The sequence below is a fragment of the Schistocerca serialis genome, chromosome 10, assembly GCF_023864345.2.
Source record: "Schistocerca serialis cubense isolate TAMUIC-IGC-003099 chromosome 10, iqSchSeri2.2, whole genome shotgun sequence".
Taxonomy (NCBI): Eukaryota; Metazoa; Arthropoda; class Insecta; order Orthoptera; family Acrididae; genus Schistocerca; species Schistocerca serialis.
The window spans coordinates 212,398,006-212,424,807 of record NC_064647.1 but is presented as its reverse complement, the minus strand read 5'-3'; the positions used below and the strand labels follow the sequence as shown (position 1 = coordinate 212,424,807).

Below are 26,802 nucleotides of genomic sequence, written 5' to 3'. Positions count from 1 at the left end.
ACTTTAATAAATGGTACGATCTGTGACAAAGCTGGTAAGACAGTCCGTTATTCGGCGACAGTCACTGGAATGACTATTGTAAATCTGACAGAATCTACTTTGGACTGGTTGAAAAATCAGCTAAATGTGTTGCCAGAACCTGACCTTCCTAAGTAAGACCTTGAAATGGGACCTCATATACATTTCATGGGAAAATTCATAGCATAATAAAAGGGACGAATCACTGCGTACCCGATGCTTCAACACATACAACAGTATCGCGAGAAGCGATGCCAGAACGTACTGGGCATGAGTGCCGAGCTGCTTCTTGTTATGCTTTGTGTGGATTACATATCTCGCAAGAGAAAAACTTCGCTCCCTCCTAAAGCACCTGGGCACAAGCTGAATGGTTTATTGATAGAGGTACGAATACTTAAGAAAGAATGAGAGTAATGAATTACCTGTTAGGAAAGGAAGAGTATATGAGATGGTAAATTCTACCATGACCTTAAGAAATTATGAAAAATGATTGTGTTATTGTACAAATACTTATCTGGACGAAATGTGACCTTGTAGGAACAACAGATTCCTGGACTGATTTTAAGACAATGAGGTTTAGAATAATGAGCGGAATTGAGGAACCACATTGTGTGAACTAGGCAGAATAAGTGAGAGACTAAAATCATTATATAAACGTATGTCAAGACTGTTTCAGAGGCTTCTCAGAGAAATCTGCACAGCAGGATAGTACACTTGGTGCAGCCAGAAAGACTTTCAAAGATTTTCACTGGCAACTCTGAGGCAGGACAGAACAAGTCAATAGCCAGGTTAAATTTCAACAAGACAGTACCACAGATGCTGCAGCTGGAATGTGAAAGCTATTGCAACACCCTTCATAAGCTGAGCACTAAGCCAGCAACATATCTGAATCACATCATGGCAATGGAACGACATCATCTTAATGGTGACTGCGCCAAGTGTTGCAAGAAAGGTGAAGCTGGATGCAAGAGTAACCATTCAGTATACTTATTATTATTATTATCGTATGCATCAATTACAGTAATACACATTTAGCAAAACAAAGAAATATATATAAAAATGAACATGTGAAATTATATACAGTACACAAGTTTTAAAAAACATTTATCAAAACAAAGAAATATATATAAAACTGAACATGTGAAATTATATACAGTACACAAGTTTTAAAACGGCTCAGACTACACTTTGATGTTGATGGACTCGATCCAGCGGAGTGCTTCGTGGGATGATTGATTACCTCAGGTGCACTGATATGAAACTTCCTGGCAGATTAAAACTGTGTGCCAGACCGAGACTCGAACTCGCGACCTTTGCCTTTCGCTGTCAAGTGCTCTAACCAACTAAGCTACCCAAGTACGACTCACGCCCCATCCTCACTTGCACTTGCCCGTGAAAGGCAAAGGTCGCGAGTTCGAGTCTCGGTCTGGCACACAGTTTTAATTTGCCAGGAAGTTTCATACCAGCGCACACTCCACTGCAGAGTGAAAATCTCATTCTGGAAATATCCCCCAGGCTGTGGCTAAGCCATGTCTCCGCAATATCCTTTCTTTCAGGAGTGCTAGTTCTGCAAGGTTCACAGGAGAGCTTCTGTTGTTTGGAAGGTAGGAGACGAGGTAGTGGCAGAAGTAAAGTTGTGAGGACGGGGCGTGAGTGGTGCTTGGGAGCTCAGTTGGTAGAGCACTTGCCCGCGAAAGGCAAAGGTCGCGAGTTCGAGTCTCGGTCCGGCACAAAGTTTTAATCTGCCAGGAAGTTTCACCTCAGGGATTACCTCAGGGCTCTGTTCTTGCTCCAGTGTTATTCAATCTCTACACAGCTGACCTGCCGAATCCGATGTGCTGAAAATTTCAATATGCAGATCACCTGGCCATTTCATATCAGAGTGAAGACCTTTCTGAATGTGAAGAACACTTAACGAATAGCCTTAATAAACTTTATGAGTATTTTGAGACATGGCGACTGAGACCAAATGTTTCTAAAACCGAGGTAAGCCTGTTCCACCTCTGTAATCGCCTTTCATCAGCAAAGATCAGTCCACAGTTCGGCTCTCTTGGCACAGTCAGATACAACGAAAGCCCAAATAGCAGGGAGTCACTCTGGACAGCACTTTAACATACAAGAAACACCTTTCGAACTTGACCAAGAAGATTCAGTATACTGATATGCCAGAAAGAGTGTCTGAAAGGTGAGGTTGTGAAATTCGGAAGGGACCGAGAGATCTGATCATTCAGCGACTGTCTTTGGAACGACCTTTGTAAATTTGACACAATCTACGTTGTACTGATTTGAAAATCTGCTGTATGTGTTGCCAGAACCTGACCTTCCTAAGTCAATAACGTCATTACTGCCTCTCCATAGCAGAACGCGCAAGCCTGCCCTACATAAATACTACTTCTCTTCTGGTGGAGTTCTCTTCAGTTTACAGGGAAGACCTGCTTGTCTAACCACCTTCGATCTTCTATGGAGCTGCAAGACCTATCTGGGCAGAGTTCATCACTGTGAGCTGCAGTGTCAACTACTGAATCAAGACTGATGGGGAGCTATGGTCATCACCATTAGTCTGTGGTCGTGCGGTAGCGTTCTCGCTTCCCACGCCCGGGTTCCCGGGTTCGATTCCCGACGGTGTCAGGGATTTTCTCTGCCTCGTGATGGCTGGGTGTTGTGTGCTGTCCTTAGGTTAGTTAGGTTAAAGTAGTTCTAAGTTCTAGGGGACTGATGACCATAGATGTTAAGTCCCATAGTGCTCAGAGCCAGCCACCATTAGTCTAGATTTCTGGAGGCCAAAATAGCTGGGCCTGGGAGCAGATCATCACCCGTCATTGTGTGGGCGAGCCACTGCTGCCACCCACCCACCTTTCTGTGATAGACTTCATTGCTGCTGGTCTCCCTCCTATCGAGAGGCCACAGCATTTGTATGCACGACTTCACTTGCTCTGAGCAGTGGCAGTATGTGCCACCCACTGTGTGCAGTCTATGGCGGAGCCACAGCGCTCTGATAATCTTCTTCAAGAAGCTGCTGGAAAACTAGGGCAGCATGAAATACGACACGACCTCACTCAGTGGGGCAAAGCCCGCAACAATGTTGCTGATGCCACTCCATGGTCACCACCTACTGAGCTGTTACTTACTGCTACCACGCTAGCCTGGTGTCTGAATGTCGATACATCAGCTGCTATAATTTGTGAACAATAAATATTTAATATTGTACCATTGTTTTAATAATGCCTTCAGGCTCATCTTGCCTCAATGTCACCTTACCCATGCCTCTTGAGTGGTCAGCTGTCGACCTCCTGACCCCTACCAGACATAAATACACTACCCACTTAGCTTCCTACAATAACTTAAGCGATGTAGATGTGATGAGATCCTCTTCCCTCCCCAAGGTTTACAGCGTTCTCTATTTAAAGTCTGTTATTTCTCAACAACCATTTTCATCTACATTTCAATCTCCTCCTCTATTTTTCACCATCCCTTGCAATTCTGCTAATACTAAAAAAGGCTTCAAATGAGTTTTACTCGTCAATATTGTTGATGATAAAGAACTGTTTGTTATTCTGCAAAGAACTTGGGGAAATAATACTATATTTTTCTGGAAAGAACTTGGGGATAATTGCAGACCATGACTTGGACTGAACTGAACACTCAACTGCAGTCTGCAAGAAGATGTGGTCGTCACTTCATTCAGTACAGAAATGTAAAAGAATTGTTTTCTCTCGAGTTTAAAATGAAACTCAAAAAGTCGCTAATAGTCCCTCTACTTGATTACGGCAGCCCTATTCTCCAAGAAATTGCTTATGAGAGCTCATGCAAGCTGGCGCTGAATGCTTGTGTTCGATTCATCACTTCTGCCTACGGAAAATTATCACAGCTATGTGCAAACAAGAATGGAGTTTATCATAGACTGGGTTGACTCTATGTATTCTCATTCATTGCCCTCTCTCTTATTTAACAGTAACTCGTACACTACTCGTTCCCAACAAAGTAAAATCCTCTCACTTCCTCTCACTGCCATGTTATCTAAACCATTTTCTGTGTTAGGAAACCGACATTCGAACGATCTCCCACAAAATATAGGAAAATTAAATTCCTTTGAAATTTCAAAAGACAGTTTATGGTCCTCCTCTTATCACAATAACTGCTACGGTCGCAGGTTCGAATCCTGCCTCGGGCATGGATGTGTGTGATGTCCTTATGTTAGTTAGGTTTAAGTAGTTCTAAGTTCTAGGGAACTGATGACCACAGATGTTAAGTCCCATAGTGCTCAGAGCCATTTTATCACAATAACTATATCTTCCACACAATTGTCTGCTGCTCACTCTCTTCAGCTCTCAGTTAAAAATCACTCTTCCATCCCCATTGTTTACAGAGTTCTCTATTTGAAGTCTGTTATTTCTTAACAGCCATTGTCATCAACATCTCAATCTTATCTTCTTTTTTTTCACTGTCCCTTGCAATTCTGCTAACACTAAACATGGCTTCAAATGAGTTTAGCTAATTGATATTTTCAAAATGTCCTCTGTTATTATTACTAATGCAAATTAATGCCATTGATATTGTTATGTAATACATCAGTATGCGACCTGTGTTGTAGGGGTAGCGTCTTTGACTGATCATTAAAACGCCCCCAGTTCGAAACCTGCCACCGCGTAAGTTTTGATTAATAATCAGCGTTGACGACCGAAGACTTCCGGCATAAGAAGTCACCCTCATTCTGCCAACGGCCATGTCAGATAGGGTCACTCTCTTTCCCTTTGGGTGGGAAACTGCCCCTAATGGTGGAAGAATCAGCATGATCAATGGCATGAGAATGCAGAAGGTAATGGGAACCACTGCATTAAAGACACATAACTTATATCCCAAGACATTTGGCCTGTAAAAAAGGAAGTGTCATGATGATCTCTCCATTGGCAAAAGATTCCGGAATGCTCCCCATTTGGATCTCCGGGAGGGGACTGCCAAGGGGGGAGGTGAACAAAAGAAAAATATTGGATAATCAACGAAACTATAACGTCCTACGAGTCGAATCGCGGAATGTCAGAAGCTTGAACGTGGTAGGGAAGCTAGAAGATCCACAAAGGCAAATTATAAGACTCAATCTAGATATAGTAAGGGTCAATGAAGTGAAGTGGAAAGAAGACAAGAATTTCTGGTCGGACGAATATAGGGTAATATCAACAGCAGCAGAAAATGGTGTAACGGGAGCAGGATTCGTTATGAATAGAAGGTAGGGTAGAGAGTGTGTTGCTGTGAACAGCTCAGTGGTAGGGTTATTCTTATCAGAATCGACAGCAAACCAGCACTGACAACGACAGCTCAGGTATACATGCCAACGTCGCAAGCTGAAGATGAAGAGATAGCGAAAGTATATACTGATATAAAAAGGATAACACAATATGCAAAGGGAGATGAAAGTCTAATAGTCATGGGGGACTAGTTTGCAGTTGCAGGGGGAGGAGTAGAAGGAAAGGTTACAGGAGAATGTGTCCTTGGCTCAAGGAATGAGAGAGGAGAAAGACTAATTGAGTTCTGTAGTAAATTTCAGTTAGTAATAGCGACTACTCTGTTCAAGCATCACAAGAGGAGGAGGTGTACTTGGAAAAGGACGGGTGATACGAGAAGATTTCAATTAGATTACATCATGGTCAGACAGAGATTTCGAAATCAGGTTATTGATTGTAAGGCGTACCAAGGAGCAGATATATACTCAGATCACAATGTAGAAGTGATAAAGAGTAGGCTGAAGTTTAAGAGATCATCCAGGAAAAATCGATATGCAAAGAAATGGGATACGGAAGTACTAAGAAATACCGATATACGTTTAAGTTCTCTAAGGCTGTACATACAGCAATAAAGGATAATACAGTAGGCAGTACAGTTAAGGAGGAATGGACATCTCTAAGAATGGCCATCACAGAAGCTGGAAAGAAAAACGTAGGTACAAAAAAGGTAACCACACAGAAACCATGGGTAAAAATGGTTCAAATGGCTCTGAGCACTATGGGACTTAACATCTGAGGTCATCAGTCCCCTAGAACTTAGAACTACTTGAACCTAACTAACCTAAGTACATCTACCACATCCATGTCCGAGGCAGGATTCGAACCTGCGACCGTAGCGGGTACGTGGTTCCAGACTGTAGCGCCTAGAAGCGCTCGGCCACTCCGGCCGGCAAACCATAGATAACAGAAGAAGTACTTCAGGTGATCGATGAAAGAAGGTAGTACAAAAGTGTTCCTGGAAATTCAGGAATACAGGAGTACAAGTCGCTGAGGAATGAAATAAACAGGAGGTGCATGGAAGGTAAAACGAAATGGCTGCATGAAAAATATGAAGAAATCGAAAAGGAAATGATTGATGGAAGGAGTGACTCAGCATATAAGAAAGTCAAAACAACCTTCGGAGAAATTAAAACCAAGGGTGGTAACAGAGGAGAGAGCGGATAGGTGGAAAGAGTACATTGAAGGCCTTTATCAGGGAGAAGATTTGTCTGATGTTGTAGGAGAAGAAACGGTAATAGATTCGGAAGAGATAGGAGATACAGTATTTGAACCTGAATTTGAGAGAGCTTTGGAGGACTTAAGATCAAATAAGGGAGAAGGGATCGATAACATTCTATCAGAATTCCTAGAATCATTAGGGGAAGTGGGTACAAAACGACTATTCACGTTGGTGTGTTGGCAATGAACTGTCTGACTTTCGAAAAAATATCATCCACATAATTCCGAAGACGGCAAGAGCTGACATGTGCGAGAATTTTCGCACAGTCAGCTTATATTGGAAAAGAAAATTAAGGATGTGTTAGATGGCGATTAGTTTGGCTTTAGTTAAGGTGTAGGCACCAGAGAGGCAATTCTGACGTTGCGGTTGATAATGGAAGCAAGATTAAAGAAAAATCAGGACACGTTCATAGGATCTGTCGAACTGGAAAAGCGTTCGTCAATGTAAAATGGTGAAAGATGTTCGAAATTCTGAGAAAGGTAGGGTTAAGGTATAGGGAGAGAGGGGTCATATACAATAACTACAAGAGCCAAGAGGGAATAATAAGAGTGGACGACCAAGAACGAAATGCTCGGATTAAAAATTGTGAAAGACAGGGATGTAGTCTACCGCCCCTACTGTTCAATCTGTACTTCGAAGAAGCAATGATGGAAATAAAAGAGTGGAATTATAATTCAAGGTGAATTGCTATGCTGAGTGAAAGTGAAGAAGAATTACATGATCTGATGAATGGAATGGTCAGTCTAATGAGCACAGAATATGGATTGAGAGTAAATCGATGAAAGACGAAAGCAAAGAGAAGTAGCAGAAATGAGGACAGCGAGAAACTTAACATCAGGATTGACGGTCACGAAGTAGGTGAAGTTACGGAATTCTGTTATCTAGGCAACAAAATAAGCAATGTCGGATGTAGCAAGGAGGACATCAAACGCGGACTAGCACTGGCAGAAAGGGCATTCCTGGCCAAGAGAAGTCTACTAATATCAAACATAGGGCTTAATTTGAGAATGAAATTGCTGAGAATATGCGTTTCGAGCACAGCATTGTATTGTATTGAAACATGGACTGCGGGAAAACCGGAACAGAAGAGAATCGAAGCATTTGAGATGTGGTGCTATAGACGAATGTTGAAAAATAGGTGAACTGATAAGCAAAGAGGAGGTTCTGCGCAGAGCTGGCTAAGAAAGTAATATGTGGAAAACAATGACAAGGAGATGGGACAGGATGATGGGACATCTGTTAAGACATCAGTGAGTCACTTCCATAGTACTAGAGAGAGTTGAAAATGGAAAAAACTATAGAGGATGACAAAGACGGAATACATCCAGCATATAATTGGGGACGTTGGTTGCAAGTGCTACTCTGAAATGAAGAGGTTAGCACAGGAGAGAAATTCGTGGCGAGCGGCATCAAACCAGTCAGACGACTGATGACTCAAAAAGAAAAAAAGAGAAAATGTTGTACTTTTGGTATCTGTTGTTCATAGCGAGATTGTTATAATGGTTGTTATGTTGTTTTCTGTAAGTTGGTTCAAATGGCACTGAGCACTATGAGACTTAACATCTGAGGTCATCAGTCTCCTACAACTTAGAACTACTTAACCCTAACTAAGGACATCACGCACATCCATGCCCGAGGCAGGATTCGAACCTGCGACCGTAGCGGTCGCGTGGTTCCAGACTGAAGCGCCTAGAACCGCTCTGCCACACCGGCCGGCTTTTCTTTAAGTGATTGTATAACAACCCATTTTGGTATAAATAGAAGAAATGGCGGTAAACCCCTAAGAAGGGGCCTTATGGCCCCATCTGGTTAGGCTAAATACGCAAGAAAGAAGGCAAGTTTGCAGATAATAGCAGTAAAACATTAAAAGCGATCCAGAACCAGGAAACGCATGCTGTTTTTTCATGTGTTCGTACTAAGTCTAAACCCAACGCAAAAAAAGAGACTGACCACTCAGTTTCTTGATATTCACCCCTTATTGTGTGCAAAATTGTAGCATTGGATGAGAAAAATGGAACAATAATTTCGAGAAAAGAAGGAAGGAGGAATGAAAGGAAAGATAAGAAACTGAATGGAAGAATCAGTGAAATGAAAGCTTGAAACAGAAAAAGAAGCAGGAAAATGAGAAGAATAAAAGCTCAAACTGCATTAAATCAAAACAATACACCAACTGCGACGTGGAGAAACAAAGAAAAGAAAAGGTAGAAGAAACCTTTCCCAATGGCTGCGGAAAGAGCTTTCAAGATGGTTGAGTTCAGTGTGGACAGAATCAGCAATGAGGGCGAGAGGTGTGTTCTGATTGTGCAGGCTCAGGACCTTATGTCTGTGATCAATGCTGAAGCTTCAAAGTTGCGCAGTCTTAACTGCTCCGTGGGTAGTCTCAGACGACAAGACATCTAAGACCTCACATATGTAAACTTTAAAAATACTGTTAACAAGGCTATTTACAATTTGTACAGAAACCAGATGGCAGTTATAAGAGTCGGGGGACATGAAAGGGAAGCAGTTGTTGGGAAGGGAGTGAGACAGGGTTGTAGCCTCTCCCCAATGTTATTCAACCTGTATATTGAGCAAGCAGTAAAGGAAACAAAAGAAAATTCGGAGTAGGTATTAAAATCCATGGAGAAGAAATAAAAACTTTGAGGTTCGCCGATGACATTGTAATTCTGTCAGAGACAGCAAAGGACTTGATACAGCAGTTGAACGGAATAGATAGCGTCTTGAATGGAGGATATAAGATGAACATCAACAAAAGCAAAACGAGGATAATGGAATGTAGTCGAATTAAGTCGGGTGATGCTGAGGGAATTAGATTAGGAAATGAGACACTTAAAGTAGTAAAGGAGTTTTGCTATTTGGAGAGCAAAATAACTGATGATGGCCGAAGTAGAGAGGATATAAAATGTAGAATGGCAATGGCAAGGAAAGTGTTTCTGAAGAACAGAAATTTGTTAACATCGAGTATAGATTTAAGTGTCAGGAAGTCATTTGCGAAAGTATTTGTATGGAGTGTAGCCACGTATGGAAGTGAAACATGGACGATAAATAGTTTGGACAAGAAGAGAATAGAAGCTTTCGAAATGTGGTGCTACAGAAGAATGCTGAAGATTAGATGGGTAGATCACATATGAGGAAGTATTGAAAAGGATTGGGGAGAAGAGAAGTTTGTGGCACAACTTGACCAGAAGAAGGAATCGGTTGGTAGGACATGTTCTGAGGCATCAAGGGATCACCAATTTAATATTGGAGGGCAGCGTAGAGGGTAAAATTCGTAGAGGGAGACCAAGAAATGAATACACTATGCAGATTCAGAAGGATGTAGGTTGCAGTAGGTACTGGGAGATGAAGAAGCTTGCACAGGATAGAGTAGCATGGAGAGCTGCATCAAACCAGTCTCAGGACTGAAGACCACAATAACAACAACACAAGTGATGTTTGTTAGACTTAAGTTTTCAAAAACTTGATAATGTTAGTCTGCTACATAAATTATATATTAACTAGGGTTTCATTTATTTTGGAATAAGATTGACTTTTCGTAGCAAAAAAATATATGAGAATTATTACCTGATTCTGCCTTGTATAAACGGTAATAGGTGCCCAGCATGAACAAAATGAGTGACGATACCGCTATCTGCACAAGGCTCCATACCTGGATTTAAAACAAGAAAAAAGTACATTTGCATTCAACTGGTTTTAGATTGTGCTTGATGTATTGTAACGATAGATTTTATTAAAAGATACTTTCTGGTTTATTAGTATTCATGATCCGTTTGTTTACTATATTATTTGTCTCCACAGAAAAGGTAAAATGCCCTATGAAAATGTAAATGAACACGCACTTTTCTCGTAGATCTGCGCTCTGCGCGTGGATATGAATAACAAATCAAATGCAAGGGTAGACAAGCAACTGTCCAACAACGTGGTTTCCAGTCTTCTTGAGATACCCGACAAACCATGGTACTCAGCAACAAGTGCGATTTAAGTAGGAAATACTTTGACTACTTTATTAAACTGCAATATTTGACCAAACTAGAAAATTTTCAAGCTGGTCCCAGGAGAGCAAAATGCCAACTTTCCCATCTCAGATATAAGGGTAAGTACAAGAATAGATCTCCAGATACTTAAAATAGCAGTCAGTATGCTGTGGAATATTTTAATGGGCGGAGATTAAAATAATCCTTAGGCCAGTAACAAAAATCCCCAGGGCAACCAAATATTTACTGATAGAGAGCTTTCTATGACACTTCTGTAACGACGTACAATAAAAGAATTGCACCAGCATGGCGATGCAAATTAAAACCAAATGCGGAAAAGATCCAGCACGTCCAGAAAAAAACAGCCGTAATACAACAACTAGCGTGTTATCATACATAAACAACCTATTATTGGACTGTTGACATTGCACTGCAGATCTGCACATGGCCGTCACAGGCCAAAATCGATACTCAGCTGATGTACATCTGGTGTCAAGCAATGGTGTTAAAGAAAATTAAAATCAACATTCCCTGGTTCACTGATTCTCTTTATTTCGACAGTGATATGTTTCGTATTTCTATAATGTACTTGGTAAATTTAAATTTCTGGCTGTTATTAGTTGCAAAGTGTGGATGTCACAGTATGTATGGCTAGAGAAAACGGATAATAGTTGAAGTGGGCTTGGCATAGTTCCTTCGTTCACCTTCAATGACGAATCATGGAATTCGATTCTATGGCAATTCCTCAGTGCAGTCATGGCAGTACTGCTGGCGCCTGTAAACTGGCAACACCACTTCCAGCTGCTCAGGATCTTCTTTCGCCATACGGAGTAAATGAAATGATAATTAAATCAAGACCCTAAGCTGCCGAGAGGCGTTGATATACATCAACGGGGACAGTTGAAAATGTATGCCCCGGTCGGGACTCGAACCGGCGATCTCCTGCTTACATGGCAGACGCTTGCACGCTCCCCGTGTGATCCACATTCCCAACTTGATGTCCACACACTACATTCGCAGTGCGCCTGCCTGTTACACTCATTACTCGCGGCAGATGCATTGTCCGAACTCTTACGGGACTCGGTAAGATTGTCTTCATATACGGAGTAAAGGTAGGCTCCAAAAGCATTTACCCCTACTCCAAAAATTCACCAAAAAGCAATGAAACAGCACTTGTCTCACAAAACGGAATACTGTGACATCCTCCAAGTGAATTTGCTCTTCCTATACAATTGTAAATTGTTAGTATAAGACAGACTGTTTGTATACGGCAGACTTGTGATAGATATAAATATGCAAGGGGAACTAAATTTCGCAGGTGATACAGCCTTTCTACCTGGTGTAAGAAGGACTTCGGAGGACTGTGGGAAAGGACGGAAAGCAACACTTAACACAGAATATACGAGGGCAGTTCAATAAGTAATGCAACACTTTTTTTTTCTCGGCCAATTTTGGTTGAAAAAACCGGAAATTTCTTGTGGAATATTTTCAAACATTCCCGCTTCGTCTCGTATAGTTTCATTGACTTCCGACAGGTGGCAGCGCTGTACGGAGCTGTTAAAATGGCGTCTGTAACGGATGTGAGTTGCAAACAACGGGCAGTGATCGAGTTTCTTTTGGCGGAAAACCAGGGCATCTCAGATAGTCATAGGCGCTTTGCAGAATGTCTACGGTGATCTGGCAATGGACAAAAGCACGGTGAGTCGTTGGGCAAAGCGTGTGTCATCATCGCCGCAAGGTCAAGCAAGACTGTCTGATCTCCCGCGTGCGGGCCGCCCGTGCACAGCTGTGACTCCTGCAATGGCGGAGCGTTCGAACACACTCGTTCGAGATGATCGACGGATCACCATCAAACAACTCAGTGCTCAACTTGACATCTCTGTTGGTAGTGCTGTCACAATTTTTCACCAGTTGGGATATTCAAAGGTTTGTTCCCGCTGGGTCCCTCGTTGTCTAACCGAACACCATAAAGAGCAAAGGAGAACCATCTGTGCGGAATTGCTTGCTCGTCATGTGGCTGAGGGTGACAATTTCTTGTCAAAGATTATTACAGGCGATGAAACATGGGTTCATCACTTCGAACCTGAAACAAAACGGCAATCAATGGGGTGGCACCACACCCACTCCCCTACCAAGAAAAAGTTTAAAGCCATACCCTCAGCCGGTAAAGTCATGGTTACAGTCTTCTGGGACGCTGAAGGGGTTATTCTGTTCGATGTCCTTCACCATCGTCAAACGATCAACTCTGAAGTGTATTGTGCTACTCTTCAGAAATTGAAGAAACGACTTCAGCGTGTTCGTAGGCACAAAAATCTGAACGCACTTCTCCTTCTTCATGACAACGCAAGACCTCACACAAGTCTTCGCACCCGAGAGGAGCTCACAAAACTTCAGTGGACTGTTCTTCCTCATGCACCCTACAGCCTCGATCTCGCACCGTCGGATTTCCATATGTTTGGCCCAATGAAGGACGCAATCCGTGGGAGGCACTACACGGATGATGAAGAAGTTATTGATGCAGTACGACGTTGGCTCCGACATCGACCAGTGGAATGGTACCGTGCAGGCATACAGGCCCTCATTTCAAGGTGGCGTAAGGCCGTAGCATTGAATGGAGATTACGTTGAAAAATAGTGTTGTGTAGCTAAAAGATTGAGGAATAACCTGGTTTATTTCAATACTGAATAAAACAACCCTTGTTTCAGAAAAAAAATGTGTTGCATTACTTATTGAACTGCCCTCGTAAGTTGAGGGCAAACATAACAGAGACGGAGCTGATGAGTTAGAGGTGAAATAGCGAAGTTGTTAGCACCAAATAGCGAATGGCGAAGTAGTGCAAGATGACTGATACACGTCTCCATTGTAGTCTGGAAGATTGGACAGGATCCCCAAAACAAAGAAAGCAGCCTTCCTTCAGTAAAATAGCTCTCTAGACGCGAGGTAATGATACAGAACTGAGAAATCACAGTACTCAAGTGCACATCTGGAAAGTGGGACCATGCAGAAATGAAACATGGATTGCTGTAAACCCTGAGAATTAGAACCTGCTAGCATTTGAAATCGAACGCTTTTGAATGATGTCAAAATTTCGATATGTACCTAAACCTTTGGTGACATTAAAAGCAACGGTGACATTAAAAGCAACGGTGGTAACATTAAGAGTGCAACGGGAATTCCACTGTTAAATGCAGAGGAGAGAGCAGATAGGTGGAAAGAATACATTGAAAGCCTCTATGAGGGTGAAGATTTGTCTGATGTGATAGAAGAAAAAACAGGAGTCGATTTAGAAGAGATGGGGGATCCAGTATTAGAATCGGAATTTAAAAGAGCTTTGGAGGACTTACGGTCAAATAAGGCAGAAGGGATAGATAACATTCCATCAGAATTTCTAAAATCATTGGGGGAAGTGGCAACAAAACGACTATTCACCTTGGTGTGTAGAATATATGAGTCTGGCGACATACCATCTGACTTTCGGAAAAGCATCATCCACACAATTCCGAAGACGGCAAGAGCTGACAAGTGCGAGAATTATCGCACAATCAGCTTAACAGCTCATGCATCGAAGCTGCTTACAAGAATAATATACAGAAGAAAGGAAAAGAAAATTGAGAATGCGCTAGGTGACGATCAGTTTGGCTTTAGGAAAAGTAAAGGGACGAGAGAGGCAATGCTGACGTTACGGCTAATAATGGAAGCAAGGCTAAAGAAAAATCAAGACACGTTCATAGGATTTGTCGACCTGGAAAAAGCGTTCGACAATATAAAATGGTGCAAGCTGTTCGAGATTCTGAAAAAAGTAGGGGTAAGCTATAGGGAGAGACAGGTCATATACAATATGAGGGAATAATAAGAGTGGACGATCAAGAACGAAGTGCTCGTATTAAGAATGGTGTAAGACAAGGCTGTAGCCTTTCCCTCCTACTCTTCAATCTGTACATCGAGGAAGCAATGATGGAAATTAAAGAAAGGTTCAGGAGTAGAACTAAAATACAAGGTGAAAGGATATCAATGATACGATTCGCTGATGACATTGCTATCCTGAGTGAAAGTGAAGAAGAATTAAATGATCTGCTGAACGGAATGAACAGTCTAATGAGTACACAGTACGGTTTGAGAGTAAATGGGAGAAAGACGAAGGTAATGAGAAGTAGTAGAAATGAGAACAGCGAGAAACTTAACATCAGAATTGATGGTCACAAAGTCAATGAAGTTAAGGAATTCTGCTACTTAGGCAGTAAAATAACCGATGACGGACGGAGCAAGGAGGACATCAAAAGCAGACTCGCTATGGCAAAAAAGGCATTTCTGGCCAAGAGATGTCTACTAAATACCGGTCTTAATTGGAGGAAGAAATTTCTGAGGATGTACGTCTGGAGTACAGCATTGTGTGGTAGTGAATCATGGACTGGGGGAAAACCGGAACAGAAGAGAATCGAAGCATTTGAGATGTGATGCTACAGACGAATGTTGAAAATTAGGTGGACTGATAAGGTAAGGAATGACGAGGTTCTACGCAGAATCGGAGAGGAAAGAAATGTGGAAAACACTGATAAGAAGAAGGGACAGGATGATAGGACATCTGCTAATTCATGAGGGAATGACTTCCATGGTACTAGAAGGAGCTGTAGAGGGCAAAAACTGTAGAGGAAGACAGAGATTGGAATACGTCAAGCAAATAATTGAGGACGTAGGTTGCAACTGCTACTCTGAGATGAAGAGGTTAGCGCAGGAAAGGAATTCGTGGCGGGCCGCATCAAACCAGTCAATAGACTGATGACAAAAAAAAAAAAAAAAAAAAAAAAGCTAAAGTTCAAAATTGAATGGAATCTGCGGTAAGACTGAAACAGAAATCGTTGGTGGAATGTATACTATGGCATTCAGGAGTAGTTTGTCTGGCACTGGAAGATGCAGTAGAGAGGCATTTACAGTGAGGTGAGAAGAGTCATGGGACAGCCATGTGCACAAATGAAAATGGCGGAAGATTCGCGTACACAACGTATAAAAGGGCAGTGCGTCGGTGGAGCTGTCATTTGTACTCAGGTAATTCATGTGAAAAAGTTTCTGACGCGAATATGGGCGCAGGGCGCGATTTGACAAACTCTGAACGCAGAACGGTAGTTGGAGCTAGATACATGGGACATTCCATTTCGTAAAACGTTAGGGAATTCAGTATGCCAAGACCCACAGTGTCAAAAGAGTGCTGAGGATACCAAGTTTCAGGCGTTACCTCTCACCATGGTGAATGCAAAGTCCGACGGCACCCAGATAAAGAATGTGAGCAGCGGCGTTTGCGTATGGTTGTCAATCCTAACAGACAAGCAGCAAATCAATGTGGGACGTACATCGAACGTATCTCTTAGGACAGTGCGGCGAAATTTGACGTTGGGGTATGGCAGCAGACGACTGATGCGAGTGCCTTTTCTGGCAGTACGACATCGCCTGTAGCTTCTCTCCTGGGCTCGTCAGTCTATCGGTTGGACTGAAAAAATAGTGGTCTGGTCAGATACTAAATGTCTTTTTCCAAAGCTGTTTCACAGATGAAGACTGCACTAGTTCCTTCTCTAGATTGTCGCACAGATGACGAAATCGTAGATATCGAAATACATGACAGAGGGACAGAAAAAAAAATTAAAATCGCTCAAAAGAGGAAGGGCCGCTGCACCTGATGGGATACCAGTTCGTTTTTACACAGAGTACGCGAAGGAACTTGCACCCCCTTCTTGCAGCGATTTCAGGTGCCCCGCAGGGGAGTGTCGTAGGACCGTCGCTATTCACAATATATATATAAATGACCTTGTTCACTGAGGCTTTTGCGGATGATGCTGTAGTATATCGAGAGGTTGTAACAACGGAAAACTGTACTGAAATGCAAGAGAATCTACAACGAATTGACGCATGGTGCAGGAATGGCAATTGAATCTCAATGTAGACAAGTGTACTGTGCTGCGAATACATAGAAAGAAAGATCCTTTATCATTTGGCTACAATATAGCAGGTCAGCAACTGGAAGCAGTTAATTCCATAAATTATCTGGGAGTAGGCATTAGGAGTGATTTACAATGGAATGATCATATAAAGTTGATCATAGGCAAAGCAGATGCGAGACTGAGATTCATTGGAGGAATTCTAAGGAAATGCAATCCGAAAGCAAAGGGAGTAGGTTACAGTACACTGCTTGAATACTGGTCATCAGGTTGGGATCCGTACCAGATAGGGTAGATAGAAGAGACAGAGAAGATCCAACGGAGAGCAGCGAAAGCGTAACAGATATGATAGATAAACTCCAGTGGAAGACTCTGCAAGAGAGACTCGCAGTAGCTCGGTACGGGATTTTGTTGAAGTTTAGAGAACATACCTTCACTGAGGAGTCAAGCAGTATATTGCTCCCCCCTACGTATATCCATGAGGATAAAATCAGAGAGATTAGGGCCCACACAGAGGCATACCGACAATCTTTCTTTCCACGAACAGTACGAGACTGGAATAGGAGGGAGAACCGATAGAGGTACGGAAGGTACCCCTCGCCACTCACCGTCAGATGGCTTCCGGAGTATGGATGTAGATGTACGTGTAGATGGCGTAGACACCACAAATCCACGGACCCAAGTTGGTAACTAGCTTGTGGTGGCTACATAATGGCGTGGACTGTGTTCACATGAAATCGACCGGGTCTTCTGGTCCAACTGAAGCTATCATTGATTGGAAATATTTATAATCGGCTACCTGGACACCATTTGCAGACATTGACGGTCTTCCTGTTCCCAAACAACGATGGAAATTTTATGGATGACAACGCACCATGTTATCGTGCCTCGCGATTGGATTCTTCAACATTCTTGCCAATTCGAGCGAATGATTTGGCCACGCAGATCATCCGACACGAATCCCATTCAACATTTATAGGACATAATCAAGAGGTCAGTTCATGTCAAAATGCTACACTGTCAATACTTTCACAATTATAGACGACTATAGAGGCAGCAAAGGCATGGCCTTGCCGCAGTCGATACACCGGTTCTCGTCAGATCACCGAAGTTAAGCACTGTCGGGCGTCGCCGGCACTTGGATGGGTGACCATCCGGGCTGCCATGCGCTGTTGCCATTTTTCGGGGTGCACTCAGTTTCGTGATGCCAATTGAGGAGCTACTCGACCGAATAGAAGCGGCTCCGGTCAAAGAAAACCATCATAACGACCGGGAGAGCGGTGTGCTGACCACACGCCCCTCCTATTCGCATCCTCAGCCAAGGATGACACGGCGGTCGGATGGTCCCGTTGGGCCACTTGTGCCCTGAAGACGGAGCTCGCGCGCACAGAGGCAGCGCAGGTCAACATATCTGCAGGAGACTTAACAACGACTTGTTGGGTCCATGCCACGTCGAGGTGCAGAACTACGCGAGTCAAAAGGATGTCTGACACGGTATTAGCACGTATCCCATGACTCTTGTCGTCTCAGTGCACTACTCAGTTGACACCATGGAAAAGGTACGATATAAAAGTTAAATTATAGAGTGTGGTGTGTGTAATAGTTATGTGAGAATGAAAGGGTTAGCAGAACTTAGGAAAATTCTGATGGCTTAAAAAATGATTTTAAGGTGAAACTGTAGATGAGGTCACTACTGAAGTATAGCACCTGGGTGAAGTAATCAATGCAAGGAAGTTGTAGTACTCTAGTCACTATCATTGCTTATTTTGTAATGTACTCACCAGAAACAGGACACCAGCGATCATGGCGCCCGTCTCGAGGGACAGTCCACAGCACCAATCGTTGAGAGCTACCACCTCTGCAACAGTGGTAGGTTTTTTGACTGGGAAATAGCTCTGTAACAAAGGTATGATTGGCACGTTTGATTCAGAGGCTTTAAGCACATGCAGGAATTAAATGGTCAGACAGTTATGAGACGTGATTGGCCGCACTGAGTCCACTGCACAAGCCTGGTACCTACAGGTGGACAGCTGACTGTGTAGTTTTCTTATTGTTACCGATCTATTACGACCTTTTTTTTTTTCAAAATGAGAGATTTGGTGTGGAAGTACAAGTACTCTGCCACCTCTGTGTAGGCACAACACTAACTGAAAGATAATCTGCACTCCTTCTAGTAAATCTAACTTTGGTAAAGGAAGAATGGTTCAAATGGCTCTGAGCACTATGAGACTTAACATCTGAGGTCATCAGTCCCCTAGAACTTAGAACTACTTAAACCTAACTAACCTAAGGACATCACACACACCCATGCCCGAGGCAGGATTCGAACCTGCGACCGTAGCGGTTACGCGGCTCCAGACTGTAGCGCCTAGAACCGCACGGCCACTCCGGCCGGCTATACAAAAGGAATAGGCTAATTTTCACATTTTGTAAGAGATGATATAAAATCAAAATAGTGTCTGTTTTTAATGCAGGTTGATCATTCAATAGATAGATGTTTTGAATTTAAGTTGGAACGTGACGGAGTGGAAATAGCAAGATGTAATATAAGTATAAAATTTAGGAAGTCTTTTCTGAACATATTAGCCTAGAGTGTGGCCATTGACGGAAGTGTAGCGTGAATAATAATTCAGACAAGAAGAGAGTAGATTTTCAAATAGTACGCTAAAGGAGATGCTGGAGATGGGTAGATTGCACACTAATGAAGAGGAACTGAATCTATTTGCGGAGAAAAGAAATACGAAGGCGTGCGAAATAGTCTCTGAACTTTGTATGTGAAAACACATAAAGGGTTTTTAAATAAAATAAACTTTATTAAGCCTACATCTTTATCGTTCACTTCTGTATATTTATTTCTCAACATATTCACCTAGGTGACGAACACTTTTCTCCCTAAGAAATACCGTCACTATGAATGTCTGACTATGCTGATGGAGCCACAACCTGAACTCTGCTTGCACCGTTTCGGCACTACCAAAGTGAAGTCCTTGATGGTATTCTTGAAGTTCTGGGAACAGGTGACAGTCGTATGGGGCCATGTTTGGACTGTGTGCAGCACGATCTGTGACAGCGAAACCAAGGCACGGATTGTTGAAGATTTCGCAGTGCTCATGTGTCACGCTGAAGAAGAGGATGTGTGGATAAAACCTTCGAATTCGCGCTTTTAGTTTTCTAAATTGCTTCTCAAGCACCGCCATAGTTACGTTACACGCTACAGTTCGAAGCCGCCTGGTAGGAGACGTTTGCAACTTGTCCCAACGAAGCGGAAAAGTCGTCCGAGTAATGTGCATGGTACGTAACATCTCTGCCGATACTGAGAAAAGAAATGAGAAATACGAAGGTACTATTTTTCATCTCGGCTCCGTTCGTGTTACAATTTGACAAAAAGGAGGAATCAGTAGATAGAATACTGAGGCATCAAAGAATTACCAGTTTGGTAATGGAAGGAAATGTGTGCTGTGGGATGGGGGTAGAAATAAGGTATCAATACGTAAACAGCTTGGGATGGATTTCGGTTACAGTGGTTCTGCAGAGGCAAGAGGTTTCCACAGTATTTACTAGGGTGGAGAGCTGCATGAAACCAGTCTTCGAACTGTAGACTACAAGAAGGAAAAGCAAAAATAAAAAAAAAGTTGCTGAGTCATACCGGCGTAACCTATACTGTGACAATGTTGCCCTCCCGCATGAACTCAGTTGACACCATAAAAAAGGTAGAATATGAGAAGTACACTATAGGGTCGTTTGGATGTACTAATTGCTTAGGAATGAAACGGTTAGTAGAAGATAGGAAAAGATGGAACAGCATCCAACAAGTGGACAGGCTAATGGCTTAAAAAGCGAGAAAAAAAGGTTTGTCAGGTACAATTCGAGATGAGTACTGAAGTACAGAGCCTGGTTGAAGTTCTCAATGCAAGGAAGCTACAGTACTTTAAACATTATCACAATTTATTTCATAATGTACTCACCAGACACATGAGAGCATCGATGATGGAGTCCTTCTTGAGGGAGAAACTACAGCAACGGTCTTCGGGAAGTCCCCTCTCTGCATCAGTGATTGGTTCTCTGACTGGAAAGTTGCTCTGTAACAAAGGGATGATGGTCACATTTCACTTAGAAGCTTGAAGCACGATCAGGAATTAATGGGCAAGTACTTATGATCGACCACACTGATTACATTGCATAGAGAGCTGATTGTGGAGCTTTTTGTTGTTATCGATCTATGTGACATTAAAAGTGTACATGCTTTTTTTCTATTTGGGCAGGAAAATAACTGATAGATAGGATAAAGAGGATAAAAATTCAGAATGGCAATAGCAAGAGAATCATATCTGCAAAATATAAATTCGTTAACATCTAATGCAATTTTAAATTTAGAAAGTATTTTCTTAGTGTATAAGCCTAGAGTGCAGCCACTGACGGAAGTGAAAAGTGGGTAATAAACAATTCGGACAAGAAGCGGAATGAAGATTTTGAAGTACAGAGCTAAAGGAAACGCCGGAGATGGGTAGATTGCATAATTAATGAATGGGTACAAAATCTAACTGGGGAGAAAGAAAATACTAGTGTATGCTGAACAGTATTGTCTCTGAATTTTGTATGTGAAAACCTATAACACTTTTAAAAATAAAACAAACTTTGTTCACAATCTACATGTTTATTCTTTTCGGCTACAAATTTAATTCTAAACATAGTCACGCTGGCGACGAACACATTTCTCTCAAAGGAAGACCATCACTGTAGAATGTTTGACTCTGTTGACGGAGCCACAAACTGATCTCTGCTTGCATCAGATGAGCACTATTAAAGTGAAGTCCTCGAAGGTATTAACAGATGCAAGTTGAACTGGCCCAAGAGGGGCTGTATGGAGCATGATACGAGGGCTGTCCAGGAAGAAAGTTCCGATCAGTAGCGAAATGGAAACCACTGGGAAAATCCGGTAAAGCTTTGCACAGATGTGTCGGGCAGTGTCTCTAGTATGCCCGTCGATCGTGTCGCATCGCTCTTTTCAGTTTTGAGTGAACAGTGAGCAAGTAAATATGCGTAGGGAATTGCGTCCCCCGCCAAGTATGAGGGCCTGGTTAGAGATTTCGCCTGTGACATGCAGTCCACATAAAACAAGTGTCGAGCAGTTCCTTCTTCATGCCAATTCTCGGCTGCACACTGCAGGGGCAATGAAGACGCTCCTGCAGCGTCTCCGATAAGAAGTGTTTGACCACCCACAATACAGTCCGTAACTGGTTCCCCCTGAGTCTCATCTCCGCTCACAGGAACCGCTGGCTATGAAGACAAAATTTTTCCACAGACAACGATCTGCAGACCAGTGCAGATAACTGGCCGGAAGCACAAGCGGCTGCTTTCTATGACGAGGATATTAGAAAGTTGATACAACACTACGACAAAACTCGAAGATGGAGCGGCGACCATGTAGGTGGAAGGTGTACCAAACTGTTTTCACTGTGGTTTCCATTTCGCGAACGATCGGAACTTACTTTCTGGACAACCCTCGTATATGACAGTGAACCGAAGGTGCGGATTGTTGCAGATGTGACAGCGCCCGTGTGTGATCTGGCATTGTCGTGCTGAAGAAGACGGAGTGCCATGTGTGGACGAAACGTTCCAATTAATTCGGAGCCCTTTAGCAGCAGAGGGCTGCTGCTTGCAACAAAGAACTAGGAAAGTCGACCGAATATTGTGCATGGCATTTAATATCCCGACGTATATTGACCACAAAATCAAAAATTCGAAGGCATTACTTTTCAGCACCCGCCCCATGTATGTTACAATATGACTAAAAGGAAGGATCAGTAGATAGAATACATGCTGATGCAGCAGAGAATTGTCAATTAGATAATGATGGGAAGTGTGTGGTGGAGGAAGGGGAGAATTAACACAATAAGCAGTTTCAGATGGGTGAGGGTTCAGGTGGTTCTGCAGAGGCGAAGAGGCTTCCACAGGATACCATAGCGTGGAGATCTGCATCAGACCAATCTTGGAACTGTAGGCCACAACAGTTAAAAGGGAAAAAATCTTTTGCTCAGTCGTACCACCGTAACCTGTACTTTGACAGTGTTTCCCAATCACATGATTTCAGTTAACTCCATAACGTAAACAGTGCCCTAACTATTTTCGTCGGGAAGAGTGGCTCCCTGTGCCATTGAAGCTAGAGCCCTCAAGTCACCTACTGTGATATGAAGTTGGTTGCATGTAGAAATCAGGGTAATTGGGGGTGAGGTTCTGCGAGAGGGGGGTGTTACTTCAAGTGTCTGCACATGGAGGGTGCGCAGTCTGTCTTGGAAGGTAATTTCTTGTGGATGTCTGTACACTTTAGGTTACAAAATCGATTCTTCTCCGAAGAGAGGTCCCAGATGTTTCGGTTTCACGGTACGCGTGCAGTGCCAAGCCCAGCTGGTGTGGGCTGATTTGCATTCCTTATCTGATCATAGATGGTATAGGCCACAAATGACGTCACTGTCTTGAAACCAAGACTCGTACCGGCTTCCACTTCCGGACGGCATCTGAACTACTGTTCAAGATTTTGATCAAGGCTGTACTTCAGCAACTGTACATGCAAGAGCTTCAGTGCATTACAATCTACATCTACATATACATACATACTCCGCAATCCACCATACGGTGCGTGGCGGAGGGTACCTCGTACCACAACTAGCATCTTCTCTCCCTGTTCCACTCCCAAACAGAACGAGGGAAAAATGACTGCCTATATGCCTCTGTACGAGCCCTAATCTCTCTTATCTTATCTATGGGGTCTTTCCGCGAAATGTAAGTTGGCGGCAGTAAAACTGCACTGCAGTCAGCCTCAAATGCTGGTTCTCTAAATTTCCTCAGTAGCGATTCACGAAAAGAACGCCTCCTTTCTTCTATAGACTCCCACCTGTGTTCCTGAAGCATTTCCGTAACACTCGCGTGATGATCAAACCTACCAGTAACAAATCTAGCTGCCCACCTCTGAATTGCTTCTATGTGCACCCTCAATCCGTCCTCATAGGGATCCCAAACGCTCGAGCAGTACTCAAGAATAGGTCGTATTAGGGTTTTATAAGCGGTCTCCTTTACAGATGAACCACATCTTCCCAAAATTCTACCAATGAATCGATGACGACTATCCGCCTTCCCCATAACTGCCATTACGTGCTTGTCCCACCTCATATCGCTCTGCAATGTTACGCCAAAATATTTAATCTACGTGACTGTGTCAAGCGCTACACTACTAATGGAGTATTCAAACATTACAGTATTCTTTTTCCTATTCATCTGCATTAATTTACATTTATCTATATTTAGAGTTAGCTGCCATTCTTTACACCAATCACAAATCCTGTCGAAGTCATCTTGTATCCTCCTACAGTCACTCGACGATGACACCTTCCCGTACATCACAGCATCATCAGCAAACAGCCGCACCTTGCTATCCACCCTATCCAAAAGATATTTTTTGTAGATAGAAAACAACAGCCGACCTACCACACTTCCCTGGGGCATAAAAATCATCCGGTTGCAAAATAGAGATTAATTAAACCTTGACTATGGTTTCGACGGTTTCAAAACCGCCTTCTTCAGAAGATGTAGGACGTAAAATCACATTATGTATAGTCAATGTGGGAGTCTATCTAGTACATGTCACCATTTAAATACAGTATATAAAAGTAGTCCCACATAGACTATAGATAGGGTGATTTTACGTCCTACATATTCTGAAGAACATGGTCTTAAAACCGTGGAAACCATGGTCAAGGTCGTAAATGTCTACCTCCTAAGTGGTGTTTCATCTTCTACTCCTGTGGAAGTCGTGTACTGCAATGAGGCGACGGAAGTCATGGGATACCCAAAATGTCGTGTCGCACCTGCTTTTCCCCACGGTAGTGCGATAAATCGACGTTTCCTGGACTCAACAAGTCGTTGGAAGCCCCTGCAGAAATACTAAGGCATGCTGATCTACAGCCATCCAAAATCGCGAAACTGTTGCCGGTGCAGGATGTTGTGCACGACCTGCCTTCTCGATTATGTCCCACAAATATTCGATGGGATTCTTGTCAGGAGATCTGGATGGCCATACCATTCGCTCGAATTGTCCAGAATGTTCTTCAAACCTATCGCGAACAGTTCTTCCCGGTGACATGTTTGGGAATATTAAACGTATGAATGACTGCAAATGGTCTCCAAGAGGTCGAACATAATTATTTCGAGTCAATGATCGCTGCAGTTCGACCAGAGGACCCAGTCCATTCCATGTAAACACAGCCCACAACGTTATGGATCCACCACCAGCTTGCACAGTGCCTTGTTGACAACTTAGGTGCACGGATTCGTGTCTGCACCACAATCGAGCCTTACCATCGACTCTTGCCAAGTGAAACAGGGACTCATCTGACCAAGCCAACGTTTTCCAGTCGTCTAGGGTCCAACTGTTATGGTCAAGAGCCCAGGAGAGGCGCTGCTGGCCATGTCGTGCTTTTAGCAAAAGCATTCAAGTGAATCGTCTGCTGCCATGGCCCATTAAAGCCATACTTCGCCCATATGTTCGGGGTACGTGCCACATTGATTTCAGGTATTCTTTCACGCAGAGCTGCTTGTCTATTACCACCGACAATTCTACGCCAAATCCGCTGGTCTCGGTTGTTAAGTGAAAGCCTTCGGCCACTGTGTTGTCTATGGTGAGACGTAGAGCTCGAAATCTGGTATTCTAGGCACATTTTTGACACTGTGGATTTGGGAATACTGACTTCCCTAACGGTTTCCGAAGTGGAAGGTCCCGTACGTCTAACTCCAACTACCATTTGGCGTTCAAAGTCTCTTAATTTCTGTCGTGCGGTTATAAGCACGTTGGAAACCTTTACACACGAATCATCTGAGTACAAATGACAGGCCTGCCAACTAAGTGCCGTTTTATACTTTGTGTACTCAATGCTACCGCCATCTGTACGTGTGCATATCGCCATAACATGACATTTGTCACTACATTGTAACTGACTCACAGTGAAACAGATACTGGAATTTGCTGACGAACTGTAAATATCTTGTTTATAAAGGGAAGCGAATAGACTGTTCCAGCTTGTTACGCTTTCATCAGTTCAAATGTAAAAACGACAGCCTCCGCATAAACGTCTAGAATTTCTGAGAAATGAAGTGAACAATAGTACTACATGTACAATAGTAATACAAATTGCTCAGCAGTTAAAATCAGTGTTTGACTTCAGTTATAAATGAGAAACGCTGTAACTGATGGCTCTACTTTGCATAACTCGTAATGACAGAAACTCAGCTGTCTGCCCTCCATCACATGACTTATAAATGGTGTCTCTACCCGTGACGTAGCAGAGATAGGGACGTGTGTGGCCTATATGTATGTATGGCACGGATGTACACACATGTTAGTACAAGGGCTACAAACCCCTCACTGGTCCGCAAAAAAAAAGAAAGAAAGAAAAAATACCATAATTTGGTTCACAAAGATTATGTTGCTGGCTTGCATTACGCTTGAGACGGTCAATAATGTAGAACAGCGATTTTAATTTTTAATGTAACTTTTATTTCTCTCGAGCGCAAGTTAACAAAATTATATTACCGGTTCAAATGTGCTAGCATTCATCTTCCGATCTAAGACAGAATTTCAGTATTTGATACAGAGAACACGCTTTCTTCCATCACTTATAAACACAACGGCACACAGTGAACACTATAGAAAGGGCTGTCGAAGTTTTACACTTTGCACAAAAGGATTACTAACGAATATTCTTGAAGAGATCGAAAGATATTCACACACAAAATAACCCTGAAGAAATTCTAAATGAACAGATCGATATGAAACATAAACATTGCACAGAAAACTACAACGAAATTATCCTCACAAACACGAGATGAGTAGGAAACAAAATCTACAAACATATCAGAGATAATGTTACCATGAGATTAAAAATAACCGTTGGAAAGCTTACGTTTAAGGATGAAACAACACCGGGAAATTCTCAGAAACCTCGAGGAGTACAACACTATCTGCCATTTGTTGTTGTTTTACACTTTGCACAAAAGGATTACTAACGAATATTCTTGAAGAGATCGAAAGATATTCACACACAATAAAAGGATTAAATTACATATGAGCTTAGAACCATATAAATATAATCATTTAAAAAATATACTACAGCTCATAATGACGAAGATATCACCTACAGAATACCGTATAAGCAAACAGCCTGTAACCATACAACATCACTGACTCACCTGTGAATTCAGCTGTCAAGTAACGTCGTTATCATTATTTTTATAAATAACTGATGTAGTACAAGCAGCAAACTTATACAGTAGTGCGACAGTAAGTGAAACATCGATGTCATAAGGATATCAAGACCACCTGATGTACGTAACAA

General features: G+C 42.6%; 1 protein-coding gene across 5 annotated transcripts in view; it reads right to left on the bottom strand.

Moving 5' to 3' along the window:
• LOC126424977 (uncharacterized) overlaps positions 1–26,802 on the bottom strand; it is a 124,945-nt gene that overhangs the window by 54,519 nt on the left and 43,624 nt on the right. For all 5 annotated transcript variants that reach the window (XM_050087860.1, XM_050087861.1, XM_050087862.1 and 2 more), the window contains 3 exons: positions 20,383–20,496; positions 18,199–18,312; positions 10,081–10,165 (listed from right to left, as the gene is read on the bottom strand). In XM_050087860.1, coding sequence (XP_049943817.1) covers positions 10,081–10,165; positions 18,199–18,312; positions 20,383–20,496 — 313 coding nt within the window. The remainder of the gene's footprint in view (positions 1–10,080; positions 10,166–18,198; positions 18,313–20,382; positions 20,497–26,802) is intronic.